Below are 27,508 nucleotides of genomic sequence, written 5' to 3' on the forward strand. Positions count from 1 at the left end.
AAACATACTTACATTTCAAGAGGTCTTGGATCATCTCTAATCCATTTAGCTAATAATGAGTCAGTGTTAAATTGATTTGAAGCATCACCATTAATAATAGCTCTAGGAAACACAGCTCGGTTCTTGGGTTATAGAAGTTAAGTATATGTTGTTAACCACCTTAAAACTGGCACTGGTGGGCTCCCGAGTGGTGCATCTGGTAAAAGAGCTCCGCGTGGAGTGCAGGATGCGCTCTATAGCCTGGACGTCGCTGGTTCGAGTCCAGGCTATTCCACAGCTGACCGTGGACGGGAGCTACCAGGGGGTGGCGCACAATTGGCCGAGCGTCGCCCGGGGGGGGGGAGGGTTTAGGTCGGCCAGGGTGTCCTCGGCTCACCGTGCACCAGCGACCCCTGTAGTCTGGCCGAGCACCTGCGGGCTTGCCTGTGAGCTGCCCGAGAGCTCCTCCGACGCTGTAGCTCTTGGGTGGCTGCATGGTGAGTCCGCGGTGTGAAAAAAGCGGTCGGCTGACGGCACATGCTTCGGAGGACAGCGTGTGTTTGTCTTTGCCCCACCGAGTCAGTGCAGGAGTGGTAGTGGTGAGCTGAGCATAAAAATAATTTGCCATTCCAAATTGGGAGAAAATAAAAAAAATAATTGGCAACGACTAAATTTATATAAAAAAAAATTATATATATATATATATATATATATATATATATATATATATATATATACTGTCATTGGTACCAAGACAATGGAAGTGGTTATTGTGCAGTTAGAGAGAAATCTTTGTGTAGTTCATATCTGGGACTATGATTAGAAAATGATAATCACAGCTGACCTTCTTCACAAGGAGTTCCAGGTGGCCCAATACGCCAACTAGTAAAACACAAGTATAAAGAGTTCAAATCAACTCTATCAGAACTGATCTCATATGTGTGGTCTTGTGACAGTCAATCAGGACAGCGGATTACCATAAAGAAAATAAACGTAGAGTAGGTGGCGCTGGCAGGGGTGAATGGTCACGTGATTTGAATGGATTGAGGAAGGTGGTCCAGTCCTGGCATTTAGGATTCTCCAAGTCCAAAGCAAGCTTCAAGTCAGAAAAGGGCAGATTTAGAGAAACAAAGCCTCACTATTGGAGCAACAGAACCCATAATCATTGCAAACACTAGTAACAGAAATGTAAAAATAAGAACAAAATGTGTTCAGACATTGGTAGCTCTTTTAATTATCCTAAAGGTGGAAGATCAAACACCTTCACCATTTACTTCATTTAAATAGTGCCTTCCCTGGTGTTTTACAGACAAAAATGTAAGAGACGCTTACACATATGTTTTTTCTTGACCTTCGTGCACAGAGGACCAAATTAAATAACTTACACAGTAGCTGTTAAGATCTATAAAATAAGGCGTGTAGTCAGATGGATTTCAAAAGCAGCATTGTGGATTGATATTGTAACTTCATTGACTTTATAAACTTTGACTTGATTGAGTCTGGCACGAACAGTTCATTTAATGTCAAATAAAACCATTATAAAATTATATTCAATTGCAAACTGTATTTTATGCCTTTGGAAATTTAGAAAAAGCTTATTTAAAAGCTTAGTTTTACTGCAGTTCCTTGTTTTAATTCATAATATCCTGTTTTACTCTTCATTCTCCTTGTCTGATTTCCCTCGCACATGAAGGCCTGTCTTATACTGCCCTCCAAGTATGATTGATGGATTCAGTCTTGCATTCTACCCAGTCAGCTATCTAGCTTTTAATCAAGTTCATTATTTCCTGGGGAGTATGCAAAAGCACTGTGTTATCATTAATATACAAGCTGAAAGGTAACTTTGAAAATGTTTGAGGCTCTATACAGACCAAGATGGACAGATAAAGTATTTAATTAAATGGTGTTTCATCATTAGAAATCAATGCTTTTAAAACCTCTGGGTTCTAGACATGAAACGTTTTCACAGTTAGAGTAAAATTCAACCTCTTGTCCTGGCTTAAATTACATCCGTTCTTGACTGTATGAAATCTGTCAAGGTTCTACTGTTCTATTGAAATGATGTTCCTAAAAGCCATAGGGAGAGTGCTTCAGCAGATAACCTCTTAATCTTAATTAAACTTTTAAACATGTATGTTAAACAACATGTCTTTGAAATACAAATTCAACACAAAAACAAAAATGAGTTCCATCAGTTTACACATGTTTCACAGGGCGGGAGCCAGGGCTGCGAGTGGAAGGGAGCGTTTTTGCATTTAGGATCGGAGGCTCTGCCTCTAGAACAGGGGAGAAAGGACGGGCCGAACTCCAACCAAGAGAGACTTCCCTATGGAGTCAAAGCTAGGCCTAACAGCCTCCGGGCCCCTGAAACACAGAGTCACGTGGCACACGACATATCATAAAGTGAGGAGGAGGGAAAAAGCAAAATGCAAGAGAAAGATCTCAGCTGTGACTGGGTTTAAATAGGGAGTTAATGATGATAGGCAGGTGAAATTAGTCAATGATGATAGGCAGGTGAAATTAAGAAGGGGCAAAGCCCTGGCTCACACCTCCCCGAACCTTCACTAAACATATATTGATGCCTGCATGGCAGACATGTTATTCGATTGTTTCCCCTTTAAGGTCAGTAAAGAATGTAAGATTGTAATATGTATTCATAAAGCATTATCATGTGAGAAAGTGCATTGAGGTGTATGCATTAACCAACATACTAATGTTTTACAAATGTGACCCATCATGTATATGATTTTGTTTTTGTTTTCCCAGAAACTATTTTCAATCAATTAAACTGCACACAATGTAATGTTAATAATAATTGTATATTAAACTAGGATATTTAGTAAATCAGCCTGCAAAGGTCTGTTGCTCATTTTTAATTGCAACAATGTATAACTGTGTTTTACACATTATGTTTCTTTGCTGATAAAAGTCAAACTTCAAAGTGATTATGCAGAATGATTTCATCACTAAACTGCAGACTTACTGATCCATGTAACAAGTTTGTTTCTCTGCTCTAAATAATCAAACTGGTTCCATGCTAAGACTCAAAATATACTCTTCTAGGCCGGGGAATGAAGTCTGTTGTGTTGGAACGATTTTCAACGCCATCCGCACGTTCCTCTGGCGCCAACCATTGAATGACATAACAATGTTGATGGCTGTGGATGGATAGAGGCTGGAATTGACAGCACAAGCGCCCATTAATAAATCTGTTTATACGTACTGTGTATAGGCCCATGATGGACACCGCCTAGTAATTTTTATTAGTACAACATGATATATGTGCACATTCTATACAAAATGAGTTTTAAACGTCTGTTAAATTAACAAACGGTAAAACTATATTAAATGATTACGTTTATTCAAAGAATACTAATAGAAAAATATTGTATTTATGTTATGAAGTTAACAGTTAATGTAGTTAACATTTCAAGTCAGAATTAAACTAAAAGCAATGTAACATAAATGAGTCTTGTGCAGGGACGACCTAATCGCATAGCTCCCCTCATCTCTAATTGAAAATGCTTCAGTTGCTTTATTTGTTGGAAAGTATATGAAACGTTCAGAAGGCAGGTTGACTGTGTGATTATTATAAGTTGTCATAACAAAATAAGTACAGTACCAATGAATTATGTAACTATGGGAACGTTACCAGCCCCCACACAACCAATCGAAAATCGCGTGAGAGTTTTCCTGACGACCAGACCACGCCTGGCTACCAACGTCTTCTTCAGGTACAGGTAGGAGCAACAAGTTCAAGTTTTATTTTTGTCGTTTATAAATGTAAAGTTAGTAAAAATTATTGGTCATACTTGAAGTGTTTGTTCGGGGTTTAACATGGTTGTGCGTTGAATTTATCCTAGAGATTTGGTAGGAAACTACTTAGTTCAAAGATAATAACATGTATTGTAGACGCCTGATCCAAGTAACAAGTTTGTTTCTCCACTTATTACCACACTTAAAAGAGTACAGTATTATAAAATACCACTGAGACCTCCCATACATTAGAACGAAAGTGCACTCGAACTGCACAGAAGGTTTTTTTATCGCAGTGGGTGTAAATCGAAAAGACGTCAATTAGCAACAGCACTTTTCACACTGAAATAAGAAGTGACCACATTTAAGGTTACGGTATGCAGTTATTGTACATCAATTGTGTAGAGTATTTGTATCCAGATTAATAGACATTTAGGGTAAATTTTCCATTGGGCTCTTGTTATATTATTCATATGAATTGTAATTATATTTACTCCAGCAGGTTTGCTTGCAACATGGGTGTTTATGCAAGCGTTTTTCATAAAAGTAGTGGTCAAATCCTCATCGATTCCACAGATCCATCCCAAGCAAACTGGATTACAGCCCATTCAGATGCCTGTAAAAGTAAGGATTTATTTGTGTTTCAGTTGCTCAGTTTGCTCTAAATGTTGTGTAGTTTAAACTGTGTTTTTCTTGTTACATACAGTACAAAACAAAGTCGTCTACTGGTCTTCTGTAAAATGAATAATTCGATAAAGTTAAATAAATGTGAACATCGCTATGCAATAGACTCCTAGAACATACATATTTTTTTTCAATTGACCAAGGTGATGTATTATATAACTTACTTGCTTTTATTTTTTGTGTAAGGTGTTTCAAAAGGCCAGGCTCATAGTGATAAAGACCCTGTGTTAACCATACAATCCTTCCAGTTACTGCAGTCTGGTACCCCAGCAGATGTAAAACAGTAATCATTTTCCCTTAGTACAGTGGTAGGGCATACTGATATAGCATGCTGTAAGTAAGCAGAACAACAAAAATAACTCAAAATGTATGCACTAGATATTAGTACCCAGACAGTCTACTTAAATTAATTGATACTGAATTAAAATAGTAATGTGCCTGTAACTCTGTACATTGTGTGTAAAAAATATCAATTACCAGCCAAATAAAGCCCTGTGTCAGTACTGTACACTGAATATAACTGAAGTGTCATGTCTTAACAACTCTGAATGAACACTTCATTTGTGAAGTGATTGTGCTGCATGGATGCTGGACCCAGTATTTCATCCACTACTTTTTCTAATAAAAGACGCAGGGTGAAAGTATTCGGCTGCTTTGTGTTTATTTTTTATTTAGCAGACGCCTTTATCCAAGGCGACTTACAGAGACTAGGGTGTGTGAACTGTGCATCAGCTGCAGAGTCACTTACAAGTACGTCTTACCCGAAAAACGGAGCACAAGGAGGTTAAGTGACTTGCTCAGGGTCACACAATGAGTCAGTGGCTGTGGTGGGATTTGAACCGGGGACCTCCTGGTTACAAGCCCCTTTCTTTAACCACTGGACTACACAGCCTCCTATCTGAGCAAGTGTGGCATTACAAACAGATAATTGTTGTTATTCTAATCTAGGTACTGTTTAGCCGGTTTTAAAGGAGGTACTGCTGAAGCACGTTTTGCTTGGTCAGTTGTTACTTTGGTAAGATACAAGATACCGAAATAAAGTTGTTTTTTTTTGTATATCCTTTCATGCAGTTGCTCAGACTTGATTGTGTTGAACTCGATTATCTCAGGAACAGTTCTGGATAGCTTTAGAACTTTTACACTGTATATATCCCCAGACTGCAATCACATTCATATTTTAACACACAAGAAACTGTGCAAAACAAATCCATATACAGTACATTTTCTCTAATTTCCAAATACATATTTGTAATAACAAATATGGGTATATACATTTTTATATGACCTGCTATCCTGGTGCAGTTTCAATAAACAAACAAACATCCTTTAAACGCTCCTACGGGCAAATCGCAGGCAAACTGCTCCTTCCGTAGTAAATGTATTACATGGGCAATTTGCCCATAATGGAAAGTGAATCATAAAAAAGCTTCTTATCTAAACATTTGTCTTATATAGCTTATATAAATTACTCTATTTCTAAGTTTCTACTGAATCATATTATCAAAAGTATTTATTTATTTACTTATTTATTTAGCAAATACACAGATTCACATTACTGAATGTATTGCTAGTAATTACATCCTTGTTCCATGGCAGTCGGGGCTCAAAATAAAACACCTGCACAGATATGTCCTTTCACACTTGGTACATAAACTACAATAAAACCAACTGTGAGGACTTTAAATGACCAGTATAGTTGATATTGTGTGCCATATTTATTTTAAACAACGTTTTTACAGCACACAATGTGTAGCATACTCACAGAAGCCACCTTGACCAAATTGTGCACTTACAATGGAAAGCCCCGGGGGCAGAGGCATCTGGGTGCCTTCTGGTGTTTGTTATTGATTTTGTGGCTGCCTGATATGCTAGGGCTTATGGAGTGAACAGAGCAACATAAGGCTAATGCTTGATACTTGTTTCACGTGCTAACAGGTTCCAGTGTGGAATGTTATTTACATTAAATATGTATGCCATTGTCTATATAAGCCCTCAACTTTGTATTATTTAACTAATAGAACCCTAAGCAGAAGGAATTGCTGCCTGGTAGTTGACCATGTTGGGTACGTTGAGAGTGCGTAACATCTCTTATTATGGACTCCAAGGCACCTGTTATCCTATGTATTATAATATGCGATTGAACTATTTCGGTTTTCATCATATTGTATTTCTCTTTTACTGTTACTTCAGGATAGTTCTCCAGTGTGCTGGACTATTTCTCCACCTGTGCAAGTGAATTGACCTTCACGTCTCTGATGGGGTTTTGCTTTGATTGCATGTTAGTGCCAGTTCCTGAAGTGCAGAGGTGCTGGGGTCGCTTCCTGCTGCTGCAGCCAGATAAGAATGGAAATGTTCATCGCCACAGGTTTATAAAGGATGATATTTTCAATAGACAGGTAGTGGAATGTTTTATTATCAGTTGTATTATTAGTATTAGTAGTATTATTTCAAAACGTACATGACTCCCATGATGTGTTTTTAAATTATTTCAACACATATGATTGATTGCAAATAAAATTAGCACAATATTATATCACTACATGAGAAAAAATGTACAATTCATAGCTGTACAATATACAGGGCTAATATAAAGTCGCTCGGATTGGGGTATACACCCACAAAAAAAATCATGGGAACCCTGAATTTGCCACCTGAGTGTGCTGTTGAAGCCCATATGTGCATCACATACCTCATTAAATAACAGCTGCTATAAGGATAAGTGTTTAGGCCTCAGTTCGTTCATCATAAACCGTGGGATATGAATTCCAGCAGTGCACAATGCACAGTGGTATGATACTTTATTGTAATTTGAAACACAGATTGAGTTTCATCAGGAGTTTTGCGCTGTGTTTTAAATTCTTGCATACATTAGGCTCTGCTCCTGTGTTTTTAGTTGAAACTATGTCACATCCGTTAGACACATTTCAGCTAATGCTGTTATAACTTTTTGGAATGATCTGAATGAATCTGCACACAAATAATCTCCTTGTAGTTCTACCTCATAATTCATGATGTGTTTGCGTATAGGTCTCAAAGTACTGTAAACAAGCCTGATTTCACCAGGCTTATTATAACAATCATTTTAAATTAAATGGCTAATTTAATTTTTTTTTTTGCTGACAAACAGAAAATGTACCTGTTTCTATATTCCCATGAGAAACGTCCTCCCAGCTGAATAGCTGCTGCCCTTCAAATCTATAATTGAATAGGTGCTATGTATTGTACAGGAGATACGTGGTTTCTCACGAGAGCTTCCCTTCACACACTTTACACACATTTCTGCTACTCCCTGGAGAGGAAAGACAAAGACACAAGGCATGGAAGACATACATCGAGTTAAATCAATGGAAATGTAATTTAATGCATATTACCCCTTTAAGCTTAATATTTAAACAACCAGTATTGCGAAAACAAAAGAAACACTTTTTCCCATTGTCTGACTCAGGCTAGTTGTGTGAAAGCACCATCTTATTTGGTTTTTCAGTTGATTCCCACGTGTTTATTCTTCTGTTTAGCTGGTGCAGCAGATACCTGTCACAGAGGATGGCCTTGTGACTTTCCAGACATACTGCAGTGCTGTGTACTGGCTGTCTAACTCCAGCATCGAGACAAAACTGGGAGGTAAGAATCTGCATTGCATGTGTGTAACAGGGTGTTTTGTTACATGTGTGGTTGGTCACTGGAGCCCATGGGCCTGCAGCAGCAGCGGTCAGGCTCTTGTGGATCTTCCAGCAGCAGCGCTTTGCATTCTCATGGCTTTACAGCAGCCACGATCTGTGACACAGCCTCTTTTTGAAGTGGGCATGCCCCCAGCCAATCAGGAACTCCCGATCAGCCCACCCCCGGGCGAGCCTCCTTGTTCAATCAGAGGCAGCGCAGATGAACCAGCGACAGGGTCCACCCTGTCACAATGTACATCGTGTCTATTCATTTTACTCTCTCCTTATTGTCATTGTGTCAAAATGACAAGCGGTTGCATCGTAAAAATATCCTAAAATAAGGGTGGTCTTTAAAACCACACTGCTGTGGGATCCCATTTTTATCTCATGGGGGTGGGGTGAAAATCTCTGGAGATGTTAAACACACATTAGAAATCATTTTTCTTACAATTGAATTTATTATAAATATTTGTGTAAGTGATTAGGATTTGACAGCGCTGTTTCTGAAACTGACAATACACAGAGTCGTAAACTCCCCAGATGCTATAAAGTCAGATTTCCTGTCCGAATCTGCATGTTGTAACCTGCACCAGAGTGTTTTTACTCAGGTTATATTAACAATGTGATATTATTGTGTGTTTGTAAAACGCTTTGGGAAGAACACAAGCGTTTTCTTTTTCCCACCTCCTGTTATCCGTTAATCCTGTACCTGTTATGCACTGCCGTTCTCTGTGTATCAGCCATGGAAGGAAGGGAAAGTATATGAGCCACCTGAAATGTGGACTGCTAACTGAACTAACGAAATAGATCTGATAAAAACATTTCATGCTGAAAGAAATATCCGCAACTAACATGGTTTTTTTTTTACTTCCTGTTGTACGGTGTGTAGTCACACATCCAGTCTTAGACAATCATGTTAGTTTCTAATGAGATTTAATATGCATCTGACTAAAGCAGCAGACTCAGGAAGCCCTCTGATATTTTTACTTTGGTACTAGGCCTTGATCTCACTCATATGATTTCCTAATGAAATGGTTGCCTGTTGGCATTCAAGAGAGGTCTTAACTTTACTAAGCAGTGGAAGCATTATGGAAATTTCCAGTGAGACCCTCAGCAGCAATTTTGTTATCCTCCAAAACTATACAGTGATTGACAGGGTCTTGGCCAGGTCTATCCATTTCAGCAGAGCCACTCTTTTCAATGTGAGGCTTATTAGTTTAAAGCAGTTATTTTCTTTGACTGTCTGCTTGCATACAAACAAGGCCATTCCAGTTAACAGATAGGGTGCTGTGTCTGTTATTACATCAAGTTTCTCTTAAAAATGATAATGCCATGGCACTAGAGATTAATTGATTCCCCTGATGTCTGACTACAGGTACTGTAATGGCTATGGTACAAACTGCTGACCATACAGAAAGAGACTCTATTCAAGTCTTGGAAACCATTAGAGACAGGCTTACGTGTCTAATTTTTTTTTAAAGCAGACATGATTCTGTATAGATAGTGTTGCTGTTGTTCGCAGTTTATCATGTAACCAGCCTAATTAAAATGACTCGCTACAGAAACTATGAAGACTATGACAAAAGGGGGCAACTTTGTTTTAAGTGAGAAAAATATAACTTTCAGGTAATTAAATAGTGTATCGCAGTAATTACATTTTTTTAATTAAACAGTATAGTTATAGGAATTACATTTGCAATGTCTAATCACCTCCTGCCTAATCCAGTTGTTTTCATTTTCTCAGGGTTGTATCAGACATTAGCCTGCAGCTCCCTGAACAAGGACTCTCTAGAGCGTCTTCTACAAGCTCTTTACCCAAAGGAAAGTCAAGGGGGAGTGAACCAGCTTTCCAGCCTGCTAATGTGGGAAATGGACACGAAAAACCAAGGTAAGACTCTGAAGATGCGCAAAACGTATTACTGTACATGTAGACCTTCTCCGTAAGCACCTCTCATTAGGGAGGTCTAAACTCCTTCAACCAGGGGTTTTACCCTTACTTAAAATGAGCCTGTTTGCTCATGGTTCAGTATCCATGAAAGAAAAAGTCCTCCCTGGTTTCTGCCACACGGCAACGTAATTTTATGCGTCATGAGATAATAAGGGCACAACAGGCCGGGGACCTGAAGTGCAGTCGTCTAAACATGCGAATAGCTATAATGAGTACAAACACACATTTTTAAGAATGTTATTTGCAATTGCAAACAGATAGACTTAACGCATAGTGTCATGGCAGGTGTGGCAATTACAGATAGCTTTTAACACAAAGCAGTGCATTGCATGGCTTGAAAAGCCCACAGCATGCAGATAACTGACATGTCAGAAATCTTGTTCTCTGTAAGTTGGGGGTCAAAGTGTGTTTATAAGGCACTGTAGCATGCACTATAATTTGAACGCAGCGGGGGAAAGGGGCACAAAGGAGCTGGAATTTAATTTGACATCATCTGCACCTTTCTTACTTAAAGCTGATGCATTCTATGGGACAAAATGGGAACACTGTGTATACCGGTCAGCTATCGAGCAGAATTGAAATTTCAGTGATGAAATGCTTTCACATGCTGCAAGATGAGCTGTTGTTTTCTGTTTTATATGTTGCTATGCTGTGTCTGTGTATTTTCTTTAACCCGATGTAAAGGCAAACTTGTAGAAAGTTACCGTAAAGGACACATTCTTTATTTGGGTTTGATATATGGAGGTTGTCGGTGTCATGTGATCTTCTGTACCAATGTCTGTGTCTTGTGATCTTTTGTAGCAATATATCTTATTAACAGGGTGTGTGTGTGTCAAATGCATGGATTGTGACTATGTTTATCATAGAAAATTAGAAGTGACCAAGACAGGAAAGGTATAGGAGGATACGAAGCTGTACTGGAGAACAGTTGCAAAAAGAAAGCATTGTTGAAGAATGATGTCACCACAAGCTAGGTATAAAAATGCTTATTTAGAGCTCTTTTGTTAGACCAGAAGGGAGGAAAGACTGCTACACTCTGTCTCTGAAATTGGTAATTATGGATCATTAATAATAAATGCATGTTGATATTGAACTTTAATCAAGCATTAGTATTAAAGTGTCTAATTGTTGTATTGTGCGAAACATTCTGGGGTAATCCAAAAAATGAGCCACTTACACAAGAAAGATATTCTATAAGGTTGGGACCATTTTATTTATCATTTTTTACATGTAAAAGTTCCCTATGGACAGAGGTTATTTATAAATATTCGGTCTTTAATTTACGGGTTTCTGCACTTTGAAATTGTCTACTGTCCGTCAACTAGAGAAGGTACGAATGTTCCAAAACCGGCATACTTTATGGATTTTATATTGTTCTAGAGTTTATTGATGAAGATCAGTTTATTGCATGGATGAAGAAACTCCCACAGGAAACCTTGTCAGCTTTGCTGCACTTCTCAGTGATACCACACAAGCTCACAGCAGCAAGTGCACCACAAATTCCCCAGAGAGACGTAAGTGTCTAAAAAAAGGACAGTGTATATCTGTAATATTGTTAAATAGCGTGCCTAAACTTGTATTTTGTACTTTTTTGTGGCAATGTAATTCCAATATGCTGGGTATGTTAAAAAACTAAATAATTTACTTGAGGAACACAGTGGCACTGGCTTAGACCCGCATAAGTCGAAGTCGTCAGTCGAATTTCACCGGAGTCAGTCGCTGCAGAGATTTTAATTAGTTGTTAGCCGTCATCGCAGTCAGATATTTCTGACTGATAGCGAATGCAGTGGTTGGTCCCATAGTTAAAGAAAGGGGCTTGTTATCAGGAGGTTCCAGGTGCAATCCCAGACACTGTCTCACTGTGTGTGACCCTGAGCCAGTCACTTGACCTCCTGGTGCTTCGTCCTTCAGATGAGACGCAAAGCTGAGGTCCTGTTGGAAGTGACTCTGCAGCAGCAGTTGTGATGCGTAGTTTACCCCCAAGTCTCAAGAAAACCTCATTGCGGAGTTGAAAAAGACATATTTTCAACTAACTTGGGGTCTACATTGGTTACAGTCAGAAAGGATGGTGGCAGAAACACTTAATTTGTGTCTTGAATATAAATACATAAATTAAACATGTATTTTTTTTAATAGCATTGCATATAAACTGTAATATTTATTTCTATACTGTTGTATTTTATTTATTTATTTTAGTTATGTGGTATTACAGTTTAAAACTGCAAAGTAAATTATTTTATGTATTACATGTATAGTGTATTTTGTATTACATTTTCCAATTTTATTTACGATTCATGTTTAAAAAAATAAATAATTATAAAATAAACACTTTTCCTTGGTAATATGTAAAACTTTTTTTTTTTTTAGAAGAAAATACTTTATAGAATACAAAACAGTACTGATAATTTAGAGCACCCTTATTGCCTTGCTTCTGAATGTCAGTTTCAGTTTTCTTTGAGGAATGCCCTCAAAAGTAGTTTCATATACTGAAATCACTTTTCTACTTGATTTACAGGATCAGCATATTTTCATAAATTATGTTCCCAGCTCTCTCCCTTGAGAGGATTATCCAGTTAAATAGCCACAAAAACCTGCTTCATGCTTATAAATATTTCATCTAGTTTGTTTTAATCAGACTCAGACCTGTTCTAATGCTTTCCTCTCTCTCTTAACCTTCAAGTTCAGTTGATGGGTTTTGGTTAGACTAGAGGTAGTGGGTCTCAAACCCTTTGGACCGCGCCCCCCTTCTTGTGTCCCGTCCCGTCCCCCCCACCCACCCACGTTCATTTCCAGTGAAAAAATAAATAAAAAAAATTCAGCATGCTACTTACTGGCTTCTCTGTATGTCACTGATGTTGTGTTTTTTTCTTTTGCATGAACCAACCACTGATTAGTAATGTGCACACCACGTAGTAAGCCCGCCCACCGCCCCCCGTGACCACTGGACTAGAGGTTATTGTCTGGTTTGTCTTACTTGCCCTAATCGTACAGGCTGTTATATTTACTGTGGTGTTTGTGTTTCAGTTGACTACAGCTCAAGACTCCAGAAAGGTAACAGATAACCAGCTTCTTAAAATTGCTGTGGAGATGTCTAGGCAGAGAAGAGACTGGAAACTGTTGGCCAATAGCCTTGGTTTCTTGGAGACAGACAGTCAAACATTTGAGAGAAAACATTTAGAAGTACAGAACCAGGTAAGATAAACCTATATTATTATTATTTATATATATATATATATATATATATATATATAAAATCAGCAAAGATGAGCGTGTTAATGAGGTAGAACAGTCATAGCGGTCTATAGTCTGAAATATTATTGCAAATATTGTTCCTTGTTTTATCTTGAGCTCCCCTTCAGGGTTGAGCTAATGAAAGACAATACTTCTCTAGTACTTGTACATCTACCCCTAATTTAGCTATTGTAATTTAATACCTTAAACCAGGGGTAGTCAATTATTTTATGTGAAGGTCCAGAATTCTTAGTTACAGCAAGGTGAAGCTCCAGAGCACATTTTAACTCTGACCCCTATCCCCATACCCTCAAACAAGCACATAACTACACAAATACATGTTGGTTCTTCACTTGGTTTTAGAAGTTCTTCACTAGTCTGCTTTTTTTGCTAACTTGTTTCTACACGAGTTCTTTCCCTGCTAAAACTATAGAATTACATAACTCTACTGTATTCTTATATGTTTCTGTACTAGCAGACCAAAACATTGTGTTTCACCATTGTAAAAACAAAGCTTAGTGTAGCAAAGAAAAGTGAAGCACAAGAAAACAAAAATGAAAGAAAAAATACTTTCAAGTGAATTAAAATACAAATATAAAAACCTTAGAAATAATAAATCTATAGTACTTTTACATTCAGTACATTTGTAATCGGCTAATACTCACAGTAACTTAAGTGGTAGGTCCTCTAGGGGCTTGAGTTACAGGTCAGATCAGTAAGAGCAATACAGAGGCACAAAGATATGCATCACTCGAAACAGAAGGCTAATAATATGAATAATGTTCATCTTGGAGAACAAATACCCAAACACATATCGCTTAAATATTATGTGCTTTCCCCCGGAATAACACAAATACAAGTTGTACTTGTTTTTTTAAAAAAAACATTATATTATGTTTTACCTGTAATATTTTTAATCGGCTTGGGAAGTCTACTTAACAAAAATGCTTTCTGCAGTACTGGTGTAGATTTTTTTTTTCTTTGTTTACTGTTACGTGCCATTTTTCTAAACTCGAACCATAAGGTATAACAATTGTATTTGAATTTTATATTTAAAAAAAAAATACTAATCACAATTATTAGCCATAGAGATTGAATGATTGATGCTTGCAAAACAGGCAACAGCAGCCAACACATGCAGTTTCACTTCATTTTAGCTTCTAATGCTGTTGTACATTTTGTTTCATTCATGCCGTTCATTGTATCTGCTACTTGCTATCACAGTGACACCTGCTGTACCCTCGCGCACCACGCTCATAAGAACCATGTTGTCTCTCAAATTTCCAATGTGAATGCAAGAAAAAACACAGTTTGGCATATGACTTGGCGGTCCACTCAAAATGTTCTGGCACGGTCCGCCTGTTGACTACCCCTGCCTTAAACCATTTCAGTCAGCAGTTTCAGATTCTCAGTATTATGGAAACTCACCAAGTAAAATATTACAGTACCCTTCACTTTGACCGATGACATAAGGGGACGATTATACTGTGGTCTCATATTACAAAGCAGTTTAGCCAAAGAGAATCTCTCTATCACTTTTCAAAAACCATTCCTCTAAGTCCTTACAAGTTTTGTGAACAGGGCTGCTAAAGCTTTAAGATATTGGCTTCATACTTGGTACATAACTGTATTCTATGATTCCCTAGGTCAAGTTGGACTTCTGGTGTTGTTCAAGACAAATGAACCGTTGCCACTGCTGCCACTGCATGGCCTGACCTTCGTATCTCAGAAGCTTATCATATGCAGGCTTTCTTAAACACTTCAAGCTAAACGAGTTGGTAGCTATGACTTGGACCTTCGAGCAGTTTCCGAGGTACTATAACCGGATGCCTTTGTTTCTTCCACACAGATCGTGGAGATGCTACAGGTGTGGCGAAGCGCAGCAGGCCAGCAGGATCCAGTGCATGTACTGCAGACTGCTCTGAGAGACAGCGGGAACACGGACATCAACAATGAAGTCTTCCATCTCAGCTTTTAATAACGGAATGGCTCATTTCAAAAAGGAGGTTGATTGAATAGAGCCCCAATTAGTTTAAAGAGCATTTCATTATCCTTGGGAAGGAGGGGGGGATATTACAGTATATTTACACAGTACAGAAGACAGGAAATGATTTGATCAAATTTTTTTTAAAAACCAGGGTACCATCATAATATTAAACATTCTTAACATGTTTCAAGCTTTGTTGAATGCTGTTAAACATACATCATGTGCATCAAGCTCACCAGTTCTCTGACCTCATGTAGGCTGTTATATGTAGTGTTTATATGCCCCATAACTTGTTTATTGGGAAAGGTCTTGTTACACTAATTGCATCCTCCTTTAAGTGCTGTAAAAGCAGTACACCCCATATAGCTGCCTGGATCTCATGTAATTGAGAAAAGATTCAATGCAGTTTTTACTCATCCATAGATAAAGTAAAACCTCTTTGCATCAACACAGTTGAAAATAGAAGCAATATAAACCTTTACCACAAACACTTTGTCAGGAAAATGAATAAGTCATCCTAATGAAAGCCACATGCCGTATGTCCAGCACGTTCACGGTGTTACACAACACATCCATTGTCAACATTTAAATCTTGCATCAATGGTTGTTTACTGTTTAGCTATCATTAAGTGTATTGTATTGTCGTGTTTGTATTGCACATTTTGCATTTTCATATAGTATTCAATTGCATTGATTTAAAGAGCAGCAATATACTATGAGAAAAATATGTCGTTTAGGATTTTGTTCTTTTTTAACATTTATACCTTTACAGCCACTCAAGGAACGTTTTGGGAATGGTTTACAATTCACAGATTTAATAAAAAAAAAAAAAAAAGTGGCTTCTGTCGATTTCTCATTTGACCTTATTTCTAAAACTAAGACACCTAAGATATCCTTAATACCACTAATTAATTAATTTATATATATATATAAAAATTAATTAGTCACTTTCAGCTGGAAAATGAAAAAGGTGTATGAACTCTGAGAGGCAGAAGAAACACGGTTACAAATGTTTTTAGTCCTTTCTCCCTCCCTTGCACAGCTCAACTCTCACCAGGATAAGGGATAACTATTTGTTTGAAAAACAATAGGCATTTGGCATGTGGTTTGCTGTGCTGTGAACGGGACCATCTGTAATGTTTGTTTATTGAAACCGCACCATGTCCTGTTATTTTAAGATTATTGTTTTTAATCCCACAGAGGTGTCATATAATTAGAAATGTACGTATAACCCGGCCTAGATCAGAGTGATATTTAAAAATCAGACTAGAGAATTTAATTTACAATGAAAAAAATCATTTAATTGATCATACATAAAAATTGTAATAAAGTGCTTTCATCACCTTGCAAAAAAGGTACCAGTTTATAAATGCATTTATATACATATACTGTATATTAATAAAGTAATTAAATGAAATGCTATCTTTGTTAGATAAAGAAATCTGACACATGCATTGGTTTTGTACATACAAATTATGAATACTGTGTTAACTTATTGCTCAAGTGAAGACTGATCCCAGATTCTGGAATTTTACTCAAATGTATTAAGAACTTCCTTAGGCAGGTCCCAGAAGATTCTCAATTCTACATGAACAAACCTTTTTTTGTTTTGGCTTTCTTGGTGGCAGTAGATGAAGAGCTGCTTCCTTTAGATGCATTAAACCATGCTGGTAATTTTCTCTTGGCAGGCTGGCTAAAATTCTGAGAAAGAAATGCAGATGCTGTAGTTAGTTAGCCACTAGTTCAACTTGAGTGGTCCCCTTGTTATATGTAAAAATACATGTGTGACATACAAACAGTATACCTCCAAATGTGTATATTATAACAAATTGTAGACATTGCCTAAATGCTTGTCGTGTTTCAAGTCCACTACAACCTGGCTTCTCTGCAGATACTGTAGTCAATACAAAGCAGTCTTTAACAGGGAAACAATGTTGTTAAAATGACAATATTTACAATTCAAACAATTGTTTTCAAAATCTCTACTGCGGGGTTGCTGCTGTTTAGTTTTATTCAGAAGAACACTTGCAGTAATGCTACAGGATATGTTAATCCTGTAAAGCCTAATTAGGATGAGGGCCAATCCATGTATTGGGAAAACCTGGTTAGCCCAAGAAGGGATACACACCTCAAAACAGTGCAGAATTATGCAGCATAAAACAACTTTACATCGGCTATATAAAATCCGTGATTTAGTCTACAAAACAAAACTATGGTTTGGCTGAATCAAATCCTGTAATAAGTTATTCTCATTCTTTCGCTCTGATGCATCACAGTGGGAGGGTGTAATGTTTAATAGAGTGTTTGCACTGGAAGATGTGGAGTCTGATCTCCAGCATGGTTAACACTCCTAGAATGAGCACTGGGGCACAACAAATAAAGAAAGAAAGAATCACCATGGCGACTGGAGTTTGTTATTTGGTCCCACAGATCTTCACGAAGTGAGATGGGCACTACCAGTGGGATTAGTGCATTGAGATTCAGCAGGCAAAGTGCTGCCAAGCCACTACTCTTACAACAATAGATAGAAAACATCAATGAGAGCCACAGGGCTTGCTTCATCTGATTATAATCCAGCACAATAAGCCATTTATCTGGAACTTCAAATTTCATTTCAAGAGAATTAGGTTTTTCTTTTCCAATCCATCCACTGCTAACGGCTTAACCCTTTCACGACCGCGACGATTCCTTTCAATATGGGGCAATTTAATAAGGACATATTGATCTACACTATGAATAGACATGTGAAAAACGCACACGCAACCAGCACTCCATCAGGACCACTGGACAGTTTCATTTAGCAGGACAAGAAGAGCTTATCGCTGTCAAATTACAATCTGTTACCAGTCTACAAATCTTATTTGTGGAGGGTTTAAAAAGGGGTCGTTCTTCAACGCATTCTCCTGCCCTCGACAGGCTTGACGTTTTCTTCACATCTTGACAGCACGATTGGGGATATCAATTAAAAGGGAGGGTGAATGGCTTGACTCCCTTATCTAAAACATTGTCTAAGAATCAGCTTTTCCAGAGTACCTCAAGACACTACTAAAATGTTGAGTTTACAGGTTTCTTAAAATCACAACATATAAAAAGTTATTCATAATTAACCCCTTCATGCTACTGTGTGTCTCTCTTACTAGAATTCTACAGATATGATGGGATTCTCGATCAGCCACAGCAGGAACGCATGGCGCTCACTTTTCCATAACGATGCTGATGTGAGATCAGAATTTGAACAGGCAAACTTCTACCCACAGAGCTGTGTGCTCTACCCACAAACACCAGTAATGTAGTAGCATGATGGTTGTTGTCTCTGAAAGCCACAAGAGGTCTACTTGCTAACACAACCTATATTAAATCATCATTATGCAGTACTGAATGCGTAACAGACCCAAGGCATTTCACTCCAAATCAAAATACATTCTTTGAGCTTTTCATTTTTTAAGCAAACAGTGATTAAGATGGGTATTTGCTGTGTCTGTTTCTGTAATGGGATTTCTTGTTCAGCTAAAAAGCCTCAAATCAAACCTTTTATTTTAGGACCGGAACATTATTCACAGGCTCTGATGTACAAATAAATATTAATAGTCTTATAAATGAAGCTTATAACCTCTTGTGTATTCTATCTACCCAGCCAACCATAAGCTTTGATTTCGTGACTGTTGCTGGTTATGGATGACTGTAGATGGAATCGTCTGAACGACTACGGTGTGGAGTGCCAAGAGATGAATAATGCAATGAGTGCCGAAGTGAAGGAGTTATGTCAAGCATGTAACACAAAAAATAAAATAAACAAACAAACAATCTCTTTTTATACTTCATATATAAAAAAAACGTAAAGATAAAAAAAAACAACAGCAGAGAAATCTATACTTAGAGAGATAACATAGCGAGATAAAGCAAAACGAACCTGTTGCTTTAGAAAATCCCTGGGGGGCATAAAGGAGGGGGGGTGGGGGGTACATTGAGTAAAGTGATATGTGGAAAAATGAGTTGGGTGAAAGCAAAAGTACACAGCATTGGTATTTACATCCCCAAAATATTTCACTCTAAATCAAAGACTTAATGCAAGATGCCTTACCCTTGTTAGAGGGCAGGCAGTGGTAGGCACACTGTACTGTTTCCCGCTGGTGAATTTTTTTTTCCCCATAACCTGGAAATCCACTAAGGGGCATCTTAAAACACATTTATTCACTGGTAGTAAAGATGACAGGAAGAGTCTATTGCATCAGTAGGACTCTCTGCAGTCCTGACACCCAGTAGATCCTATCTATTCAAAGGCCAGTGTTTAACTCTTGGCTGGTCACTGTTTCTTTGGATCACAGTGTGCTCTTGTGCTGATGGACCGTCATGAGCACAATACTACAGGCAGCGGTTACTTTGGGATTACACAAAGGATACAGGATACCTCTGTGTAGCTGTGACTCTGGGACTACACAAAGGATACATGATACCTCTGTGTAGCTGTGACTCTGGGATTACACAAAGGATACAGGATACAGGATACCTCTGTGTAGCTGTGACTCTGGGACTACACAAAGGATACAGGATACCTCTGTGTAGCTGTGACTCTGGGATTACACAAAGGATACAGGATACAGGATACCTCTGTGTAGCTGTGACTCTGGGACTACACAAAGGATACAGGATACCTCTGTGTATCGATACACCCCTGCCTCTGTGTGAGGTTTTACAACTTACTTACATTAGTTTTGATCCTTGATTTGTCTAATCCGATCTCAGAATGTATCTCTTCAAGACAGCACTCTTACAGGATGAACAGGCTGGCTTAGCTAGGGGCTACCCTACATCTGGCACCTACTCTGTCTGACAGCAGCAGTCCAGCAAAACTGATCAGCTGTGGTGCTGGAAACTTTAATTTAGATGCTACATCACAGAGAAAAAACAGTGCGTTTGCACAGTACAAATGGATTATACAATTACAGACTGTTTACAATTACAATTAAAACGAATATATAAAAATGTAAACCATTTCTTAGTGTAAAGGTTTTAGAGACAGATAAATCATACTCTTATTCAGATGTTAAAATATTAATTAACTGAAGAGGGAAACCACAGTAAGTGCTGTCACATCGGATCTGTGTAACAGCTCTTACAGAAAAGTAAGAAATGCAGTTTTATGTTGTTGTTTATTTTATTTTTTTTACCTGAGACTGCAAGTCCCCAAAGAGCTCCTGAGTGTCTTCATCCAGCTCTCCTTGGTTCCAAGAAGCCATTCCAAGAGCAGCCTTCTGACTCCCAGCTTTCAGAGCGGGGGCCGAAGGCCCATCACGATTCTTTGTGCAACTCTCCTAAGAAATACGTTTTTTTTTTGTTTTGTTTTTTAATAACAGTACAGCATTTATTCTTGTTCCAGTGGGGTTGAGGTGTATTGCTTCAGTTCTGTTAGCGGCAATACACAGGCATAGTGTACAAAAATAGCATAGTGTACAAAAATAGCACCGTGTGGCTAAAAATAAATTTCCCAAACCCCATCGGTCACGTGACATGCGATTAAACAGAAATCAATCACCTTTCATTTGATGCATGTCCACATCTGGCATAGGAAACAGGCGATATTTATTTCCTGCTACTTAGACTTACCGGTCTTACTGGCATAGGGATGTCACTAAGCAGGTCATCTTCTATTTCATCAGCATAACCCTGCTCCGGCTGACACTTTGTCATCAAGGATGTCAGTGCACTTTTCTTCACAGGTTTCTCCTAAGGGGCATCACAGATGCAATGAATTAGTATTGTAGAGTGCTATGTCTAAATTCCGTATGTTACATTTGGTGAATCAACACAAGAGGTTTCAAATTAAATTGATTTTCTTACTAATTTATTTAGACTCTAAATCGTATTACTGCACGGAGGTTTGCTGACCCCTGCTGGTAATGTATGATGATAAAAATACTAATCTAGATTAGCATTGTTGCCTTTCAATATTACAGAAAGCCTACAAACCATGCATTTCTTAATATAGTTCATAGAATTTGCAGAACAACAAAATGTTACTATTAAAAGTGCATTATTATTCAAATGTACAGGTCACACACTGTGCAAAGGGTGCTAGTTTACCCATTGCTCCTATTAATTCCAATTCACCGATACAGACCAATTCATAACAATTTTAGCAAGACGGTTCTATTCTTGTATTAACACACTACTTTCAGGCACAAACACCAGGCTGTTGGAGGGGTATTCGTATTTGTTTTAGGGTTAGTATTTGAAGAAACAATTCACAACATTCCTTGTGTGAACAATGCATGTCTTATTTTCTACACTGGTGCCATCCTTTAATATGTGTAAAAAAAGGGTTTTCTGTATATAGAAAGAAAAACAAGTATAAAAAAAGTCTGCTCATGTGCCAAGTAGATACTGTAACTACAAAAATTAGCAAACTTTCTTTATATTATGGGCAGTGTATTAGTGAAGGGCAATTATACTGTACAATAAAATACAGTACAACTTACAGCCAAAATGGTCTAACCAAACGAGTGAGTCGTGAGAACCTGTATTAAGGGAGCACTGGTCTTGCAGTACTGCATGCTATGCTGCACCTGAACCGTGTTTACACACCTCTGCTTCAATCCAGGTCAGAGCCTCTTCCTTTACGGTCACCACCTTCTGTTGCTGGCTGACCGAATTCGAGGGGCCTTGTTTGGGTCCAGACTGGCCAGTGCTCTGCTGTCCTGGTTGGCCACTTCCAGTTTGTTTCTGCAGTAATGCGATGGTCAGACTGATGAGGTAGGACTCTATGTCTTGAGGGACCAGGTCTCGAATAGCCTTCTGTCTGCTCAGGTCTTTAAAGAAGATAACACATTTTAAAAAGGTACAATCCAGAACTAATAATACACTGGGGATCTGATCCATTCAGACATTGCTAATACAATGCAGGTTCCCTGTACAAGCAGCACACCATCAAATCAGAACAATTTAGGTATATACTCTCAAATTCACAAAGCAGTATTAAACAAGTATGCTAGTAACATATACAATCAGAACTACGGGTACCAACATCTATACAAATGTGACAGAAGTACAGACTGGTGCGTCCATACATCTCAGATTCTGATACTCCCAATCGCTTCTTTGAAAGAATGGCGTCAACAAGTTTTGTCACAGTAGGGTAAGTGGTTGTCTAGAAAAACGTAAAACTCAAAAGCGTGTCACGCGCTTTATCCCTGGATGCATGGAAATGCAACCCCTGCATTATTATAATAATAATAATAATAATTATTATAATTCTCTGGAGGATTTAACCAAGCTATACATGTTTTGGATTTTCACTCCTACAGCTTAATGACCGGAGAGTCAGCCTGTGTTAGGTGTATTTGAAATTATTGGAAATGCTCTTTTAAACTTTGGTGTTCTTTTGTGATAAATTATCAAATGTTCTGGCTATTCTCTCAAACCAATCCCCAGCTAATTTCACAGTTTAATGCCCAGGGGCTGGTACATACTTGTGATTACTGTTTTTTTAGTCTACATCAGCTTGCTGGGTTTACAATGTAACTGTTTAATTGCGGAATGTAAAATTCTGTTGCCTAGTCTTGATGAAAACTGATATATTTTTAAACAGTGACGGAGGGTGCAATTACTCACCTTTTGTGCACACTGTAAGAGGAGAGTGGTACAGTAAATCCCCCCCCACAAGAAATTTTATTTTTCAAAAATCAACAAGGTATCCTCAAAAAAGGATTAAAAGATTCACATTTGTCTTGTATTGTACTGTGCACAAATTATAATGCCTTACCGGAATTAATGGGAGAACTTCTGATGATATCTGTGATTTTTCTCTGGGTTTGAGGTGTCAGCCCGGCTCGCTCGGTGTCCAAGGGGTACCCTATTTTCAGGGCCTGGGACAGGTGAGAACCAACCACGGACACGGGCAAGCTCCTGGAGTCAGCGACCTTCCTCTGGAATATACAGCATGCTGTGTGATTAATCATCTAACAGACGCGGTTCGATCAGGCTTTCAAAATAATAGTGCTAGGAAGGACACAGGATTTTCATGTCCTGCTATTCTCTCAATTTAAATATTCGTTCGGATATTCGTTCGTTTTTCAAAAAGTAATAAAAGCCATTACATTGCTTGGAACTAATTATATATAACAATAATTTTAAAAAATAAACACCTTCCTACTGCTTTAAAACAGACTGAATAACCCAAACTACCACGTAGCAGGCCTATATTTAAATCAGAAAGTATTTACTGAAACCACCTTGTGCCTAACTAACTAATGGAACTAATGCAATTCGTTGTCTAAATGTATTTTGTTGTATCCTTCAGTTCTACAAGAACACAACCATATCTGTCATCTAAGCATTTGATGTGCCATCAGTACAGTTAACCAGGTTATGTTTCATCGGTGCAAATTAAGTGGTGCAAAATTATCCCCTTATGTCTTCAGTTGTTGACTGAGATTTTGGTAACTAACCAAATCATACTATAAAAGACGATGATTAAAAAAAAAAAAAAAAAAAAAAAAAAGGTAATGTGTGCCACAATATTGTAGAATCCTGCATTGTATGACATTATAAATTATAAGGGTATAACCACAACCGAGCTGTTTTCAAAATGAAAGCTAATTCCAGCACGGTTTTTATTTGCTTATTTATTATTTGTTTATTTAGCAGATGCCTTTATCCAAGTACCCCTACATTTAAAAGATTCAAGCAACGTGTTATACTAACTGGTTTGGTTTGTTCACAAATATGTATGCTCCCACTCTGCCTTTTCACTGCATTTTTAAATGCTGTACAATTTTGAAAAAATTAATTAAGAAGTAATAACAGAATAAGGGATATCAAACAAGGTTGAAAAAAAATAAATTAAAAAAATACACTGGGTTCGTTTTATTAAACAGTGACATTAGTTAGCTGTGTGTGTGTGTGTGTGTATATATTTATTTATATATATATATATATATATATATATATATATATATATATATATATATATATATATGTGGTGCCACGTGTAAAAAAAATAAAAAGTATTAATATTTTAACATGTCTTTTTCCAGATTTAACTTAAATCTTGGATTTTTTTCCCCAATTTATAAATGTTGTGAAAATAAATTTTTTTTTAAATGTGTACATTCAGATATAATTTATAAATCTTAAAATATTTAGCAACTTTAACATTTAAATGCTAAATCTTTATTTTAAAAATAAATACATATTTTATTATTAAATATTTATTTTGAGAATCAAGATTTGGCTGATCGCAAATAAATTTGGACTTTGTGAATTTAAATATTTAACTAAATCTTAAATCCTTAACTAGATTTAACATTTAGCTAAATATTTTCAGCATTACAAGAGCCAATCAAATTGCGTGAAAGCACAAACCGGGCGGAGCTCATTTGCATATAAACTCCTGATTTAGCTGACCAGTTAAATATTTAGCTAAATGTTAAATCTTGTTAAGAGATTTAAGTTTTAGTTCAATATTTAGCTAAACGTTAAATCTTTTAACTGGCCAGCTAAACCTGGCATTTATGCAAATGAGCTCAGCCCGCTTTGTTCAAGCTTGCAATTCAACAGCTGAAATCACTCCATATCCAGTGTCCAATCAACTGTCTCACTAATTAGGTGATTAAGTGCATATGCATGGTCAAGGACGAATGATCAAAGGATTAAAAAGAAACCAAAAACATTTCGTCAATGTCCATCATTTATATACCTTTTTTTTTTTTAATAAAGGTGTTATAACAGTGATAAGTTTCTTTTGATGTGATATGTTTTAAAGTTGCAGCAAACTGCAGGTTTACCTAACAATGGTACTTCAGCATTTACACCTGGTTACATGGAACCACAAATAACACTTATCCTAGACAACTTACTGTTACCAAATCAGTGTCTGTGAAACGGCCTCCAATGGAAAGTGGTACTGTCGTTGTCCCAGTACAAGCACGCTACTCACCAAGCTCAGGCCCTGCTGCTGGAAGAGATTGTAGGTGATGCGAACACTATCAGGAAGAGCACTGCATGAAGAGCTCATCCCGGGGGGACACTTCCTCTCAATGCCACCAGATGGGCTGGAAAATGTGTTTGCCTTGGGAAGAAAGATATTCAGGGATTTATTTATTACTTCCAGCAGGTTCCGTCATCTCCAAACCACACTGCAAATGAGATGAAGCTACTGAGCCTGTTAACAGACAGCAGTGTGTAAAGAGGTGTAAGGTGTCCATCCTTTCGCTCCTTCTTATAAACTAATAACCATAACATCAGAAAACCAGACTGTTAGAAGCAAAAAAAGAACAGCTTCACATAAGAAGGGCTAGATTTGCCAGTTTAGCTAGCCAGGTGTGCAAATGCAGTTTAATGTGTAGTCATGAGCCCATTACCTCCAGGTCTTCCGACTGACAGAATTCACTGATGACAACCAGCAGAGGGGCCAGCATACTGGATTTAGCTTCAGACACACCATCCACCCTCTTCATATTTTCAACAGTGGTTGGCCTGAGGCAAAAAAAAAACAAGAACCCATAAAAAAAAAAAAAAAAAAAAAGATTAACAAGAACTTTTAATCCTTCACGTCCTAGAAGAAAGTCTAGGATATAACATCAGTCTGTATATGTACAGTTAAAGTGGTGCATAATCAAATTTGTCCCAAACAAAAGTATATTTGGTCCAAAAACATCGACCTTTCGTATATGGTAAATGTGAAACAAAGACACCACACAATTTGCCTACCTGCGTTTTCTTGCAGAACACAGATTATACAACAAAAAATAATAATTCTTCCAAAATGGATTGCCCTGGGAGCAGAGCGATCAGTTTATAGAATTTACCGTATCTTTGCAAGGTCAAGGAGAATCTTGTTCGTAGCCAGCACTGCAGGAGGAACGTCCTTCTCGTTGGCCAGCTTCTGTCTGCCAGCCACAAGTTTGCCATACAACACCCCCTGGATAAAGACACCATTCACACCCATTGATACACTACATGGTGATTTAGTTGGAAGGAGTTGACCCATGCAATTGCATCCACTTTAGATTTAAGTTTTTATAAGCTAATAAAATCTACCTGACCCAAAGCGAATGAATGAATGAATGAATTGCAGTGCTTATGGAGGTATTTATTATAGTATCTGGGTGGGATTTCTTTTAAAAAAATGCTGTATCATTTTAATGGTTGTGCAAATCACATACACACACACAGTATATGTGTTCTTACTGGACTTATTCATATAAGCAAATATTTACTATAAGTTTTAACTGTCCTTAGACTTTCTTAATTTACTCTATTCTTTATGTTGCTCTTACTTGAATATAATACTTGAATATTGTACTTTCATAACTGCTCTTATCTGTATCATGATATTCTGTAATGTGGTATTTTATAACAAGTCGCCCTGGATAACGGCATCTGCTCAACAACAACCAACATACAACAACAAGATCATACAGCCAACATACAACAACATCATACAACCAACATACAACTAAACCAATTATCATTCTTTGACAATGTAGAATAAAAAAAGTACTACATTCTGCAATTAGTTCAACCATAGTGATCCTTGTGAAATAAATGCTTTTTTAAACACTGCACTGCTTTAACTCGCATAGTAGTTGTCTGCAATGGTCATTTCTGGTGTATGGATGAATAGAACATCTCAAAAGGCGGCTCTTAAAGTATTTGAATACTAGACAAAACAGCATAAAAAACTTCACTCAACCATCACCAGCAAATCAGAAAGAACACAGAAATTCCCCCGATATCTGATGCTTTTAAAAAAAAGTCAGATAAAATGACGTCAGTGATACTAAAGTCACTTCATGAAATACTTTATACTCTGTAAATGTGTTTATTATTCCATGAAACCTTGTTAACCAGCTCTCTGCAGAGTTGACCAATATTCTATTAGATATGACATTTGTACAGCCCAGTATATGTAAACCCCCCTTCCACCCGTCTCGTCTCACCCTATTTTCTCTTTAAAAAAGACGACTAAAAGTAACCTCAAACACCTTCCATTGGCACCTGTAAGTACAGCCAGGCTGTGCTCTTTACCTGAAGCTCCAGCTCCCTGGGATACACAGTAGGAGGTGGAGGTTGTGAAGGTGCTGTCTTTGGTGGAGACTTGAATGCTGAAATCTGCAGGCTTCACACAGAAACAAAACAGCAAGATTAGTACATTTTTTTTATCGTGTATTTGTCTGAATAACATTGTAAATTGACTGCTGTAGATACAGTAACATTTGTAAAACACAGTATAGATTATAATCTAAAATGTTATTTTAAAAAAAA

The 27,508-nt window shown here is 37.6% G+C and overlaps 2 protein-coding genes across 3 annotated transcripts in view; one reads left to right on the plus strand and one right to left on the minus strand.

The window, feature by feature from the left end:
• The first annotated feature begins 3,637 nt into the window (after window positions 1-3,637).
• Window positions 3,638-16,442, plus strand: LOC131719916 (uncharacterized). The gene is made up of 8 exons (XM_059012963.1): window positions 3,638-3,719; window positions 4,235-4,359; window positions 6,703-6,815; window positions 7,935-8,040; window positions 9,823-9,966; window positions 11,407-11,540; window positions 13,051-13,218; window positions 15,107-16,442. The coding sequence occupies exons 2-8, from the start codon at window positions 4,251-4,253 to the stop codon at window positions 15,233-15,235; spliced, it is 903 nt and encodes a 300-aa protein (XP_058868946.1). The 5' UTR covers window positions 3,638-3,719; window positions 4,235-4,250; the 3' UTR covers window positions 15,236-16,442.
• A 76-nt stretch (window positions 16,443-16,518) lies between these two features.
• LOC117962576 (bifunctional 3'-5' exonuclease/ATP-dependent helicase WRN-like) overlaps window positions 16,519-27,508 on the minus strand; it is a 29,351-nt gene continuing 18,361 nt past the window's right edge. For both annotated transcript variants that reach the window (XM_059012955.1, XM_059012959.1), the window contains exons 28-36: window positions 27,272-27,362; window positions 26,050-26,162; window positions 25,603-25,717; window positions 25,179-25,310; window positions 23,004-23,166; window positions 21,827-22,050; window positions 20,849-20,968; window positions 20,413-20,556; window positions 16,519-16,945 (exon numbers count right to left, since the gene is read on the minus strand). In XM_059012955.1, coding sequence (XP_058868938.1) covers window positions 16,829-16,945; window positions 20,413-20,556; window positions 20,849-20,968; window positions 21,827-22,050; window positions 23,004-23,166; window positions 25,179-25,310; window positions 25,603-25,717; window positions 26,050-26,162; window positions 27,272-27,362 — 1,219 coding nt within the window. In that variant the 3' untranslated portion in view covers window positions 16,519-16,828. The remainder of the gene's footprint in view (window positions 16,946-20,412; window positions 20,557-20,848; window positions 20,969-21,826; window positions 22,051-23,003; window positions 23,167-25,178; window positions 25,311-25,602; window positions 25,718-26,049; window positions 26,163-27,271; window positions 27,363-27,508) is intronic.

Source organism: Acipenser ruthenus, chromosome 1 (assembly GCF_902713425.1).
Source record: "Acipenser ruthenus chromosome 1, fAciRut3.2 maternal haplotype, whole genome shotgun sequence".
Lineage (NCBI taxonomy): Eukaryota > Metazoa > Chordata > Actinopteri > Acipenseriformes > Acipenseridae > Acipenser > Acipenser ruthenus.

Coding starts and splice junctions, on each gene's coding strand:
- LOC131719916 (XM_059012963.1), top strand. CDS start 4,251: ATGGGTGTTTATGCAAGCGTTTTTCATAAAAGTAGTGGTCAAATCCTC. Junction 8,041..9,822: donor CATCGAGACAAAACTGGGAG/GTAAGAATCTGC, acceptor TCATTTTCTCAG/GGTTGTATCAGACATTAGCC. Junction 13,219..15,106: donor ATTTAGAAGTACAGAACCAG/GTAAGATAAACC, acceptor TCTTCCACACAG/ATCGTGGAGATGCTACAGGT.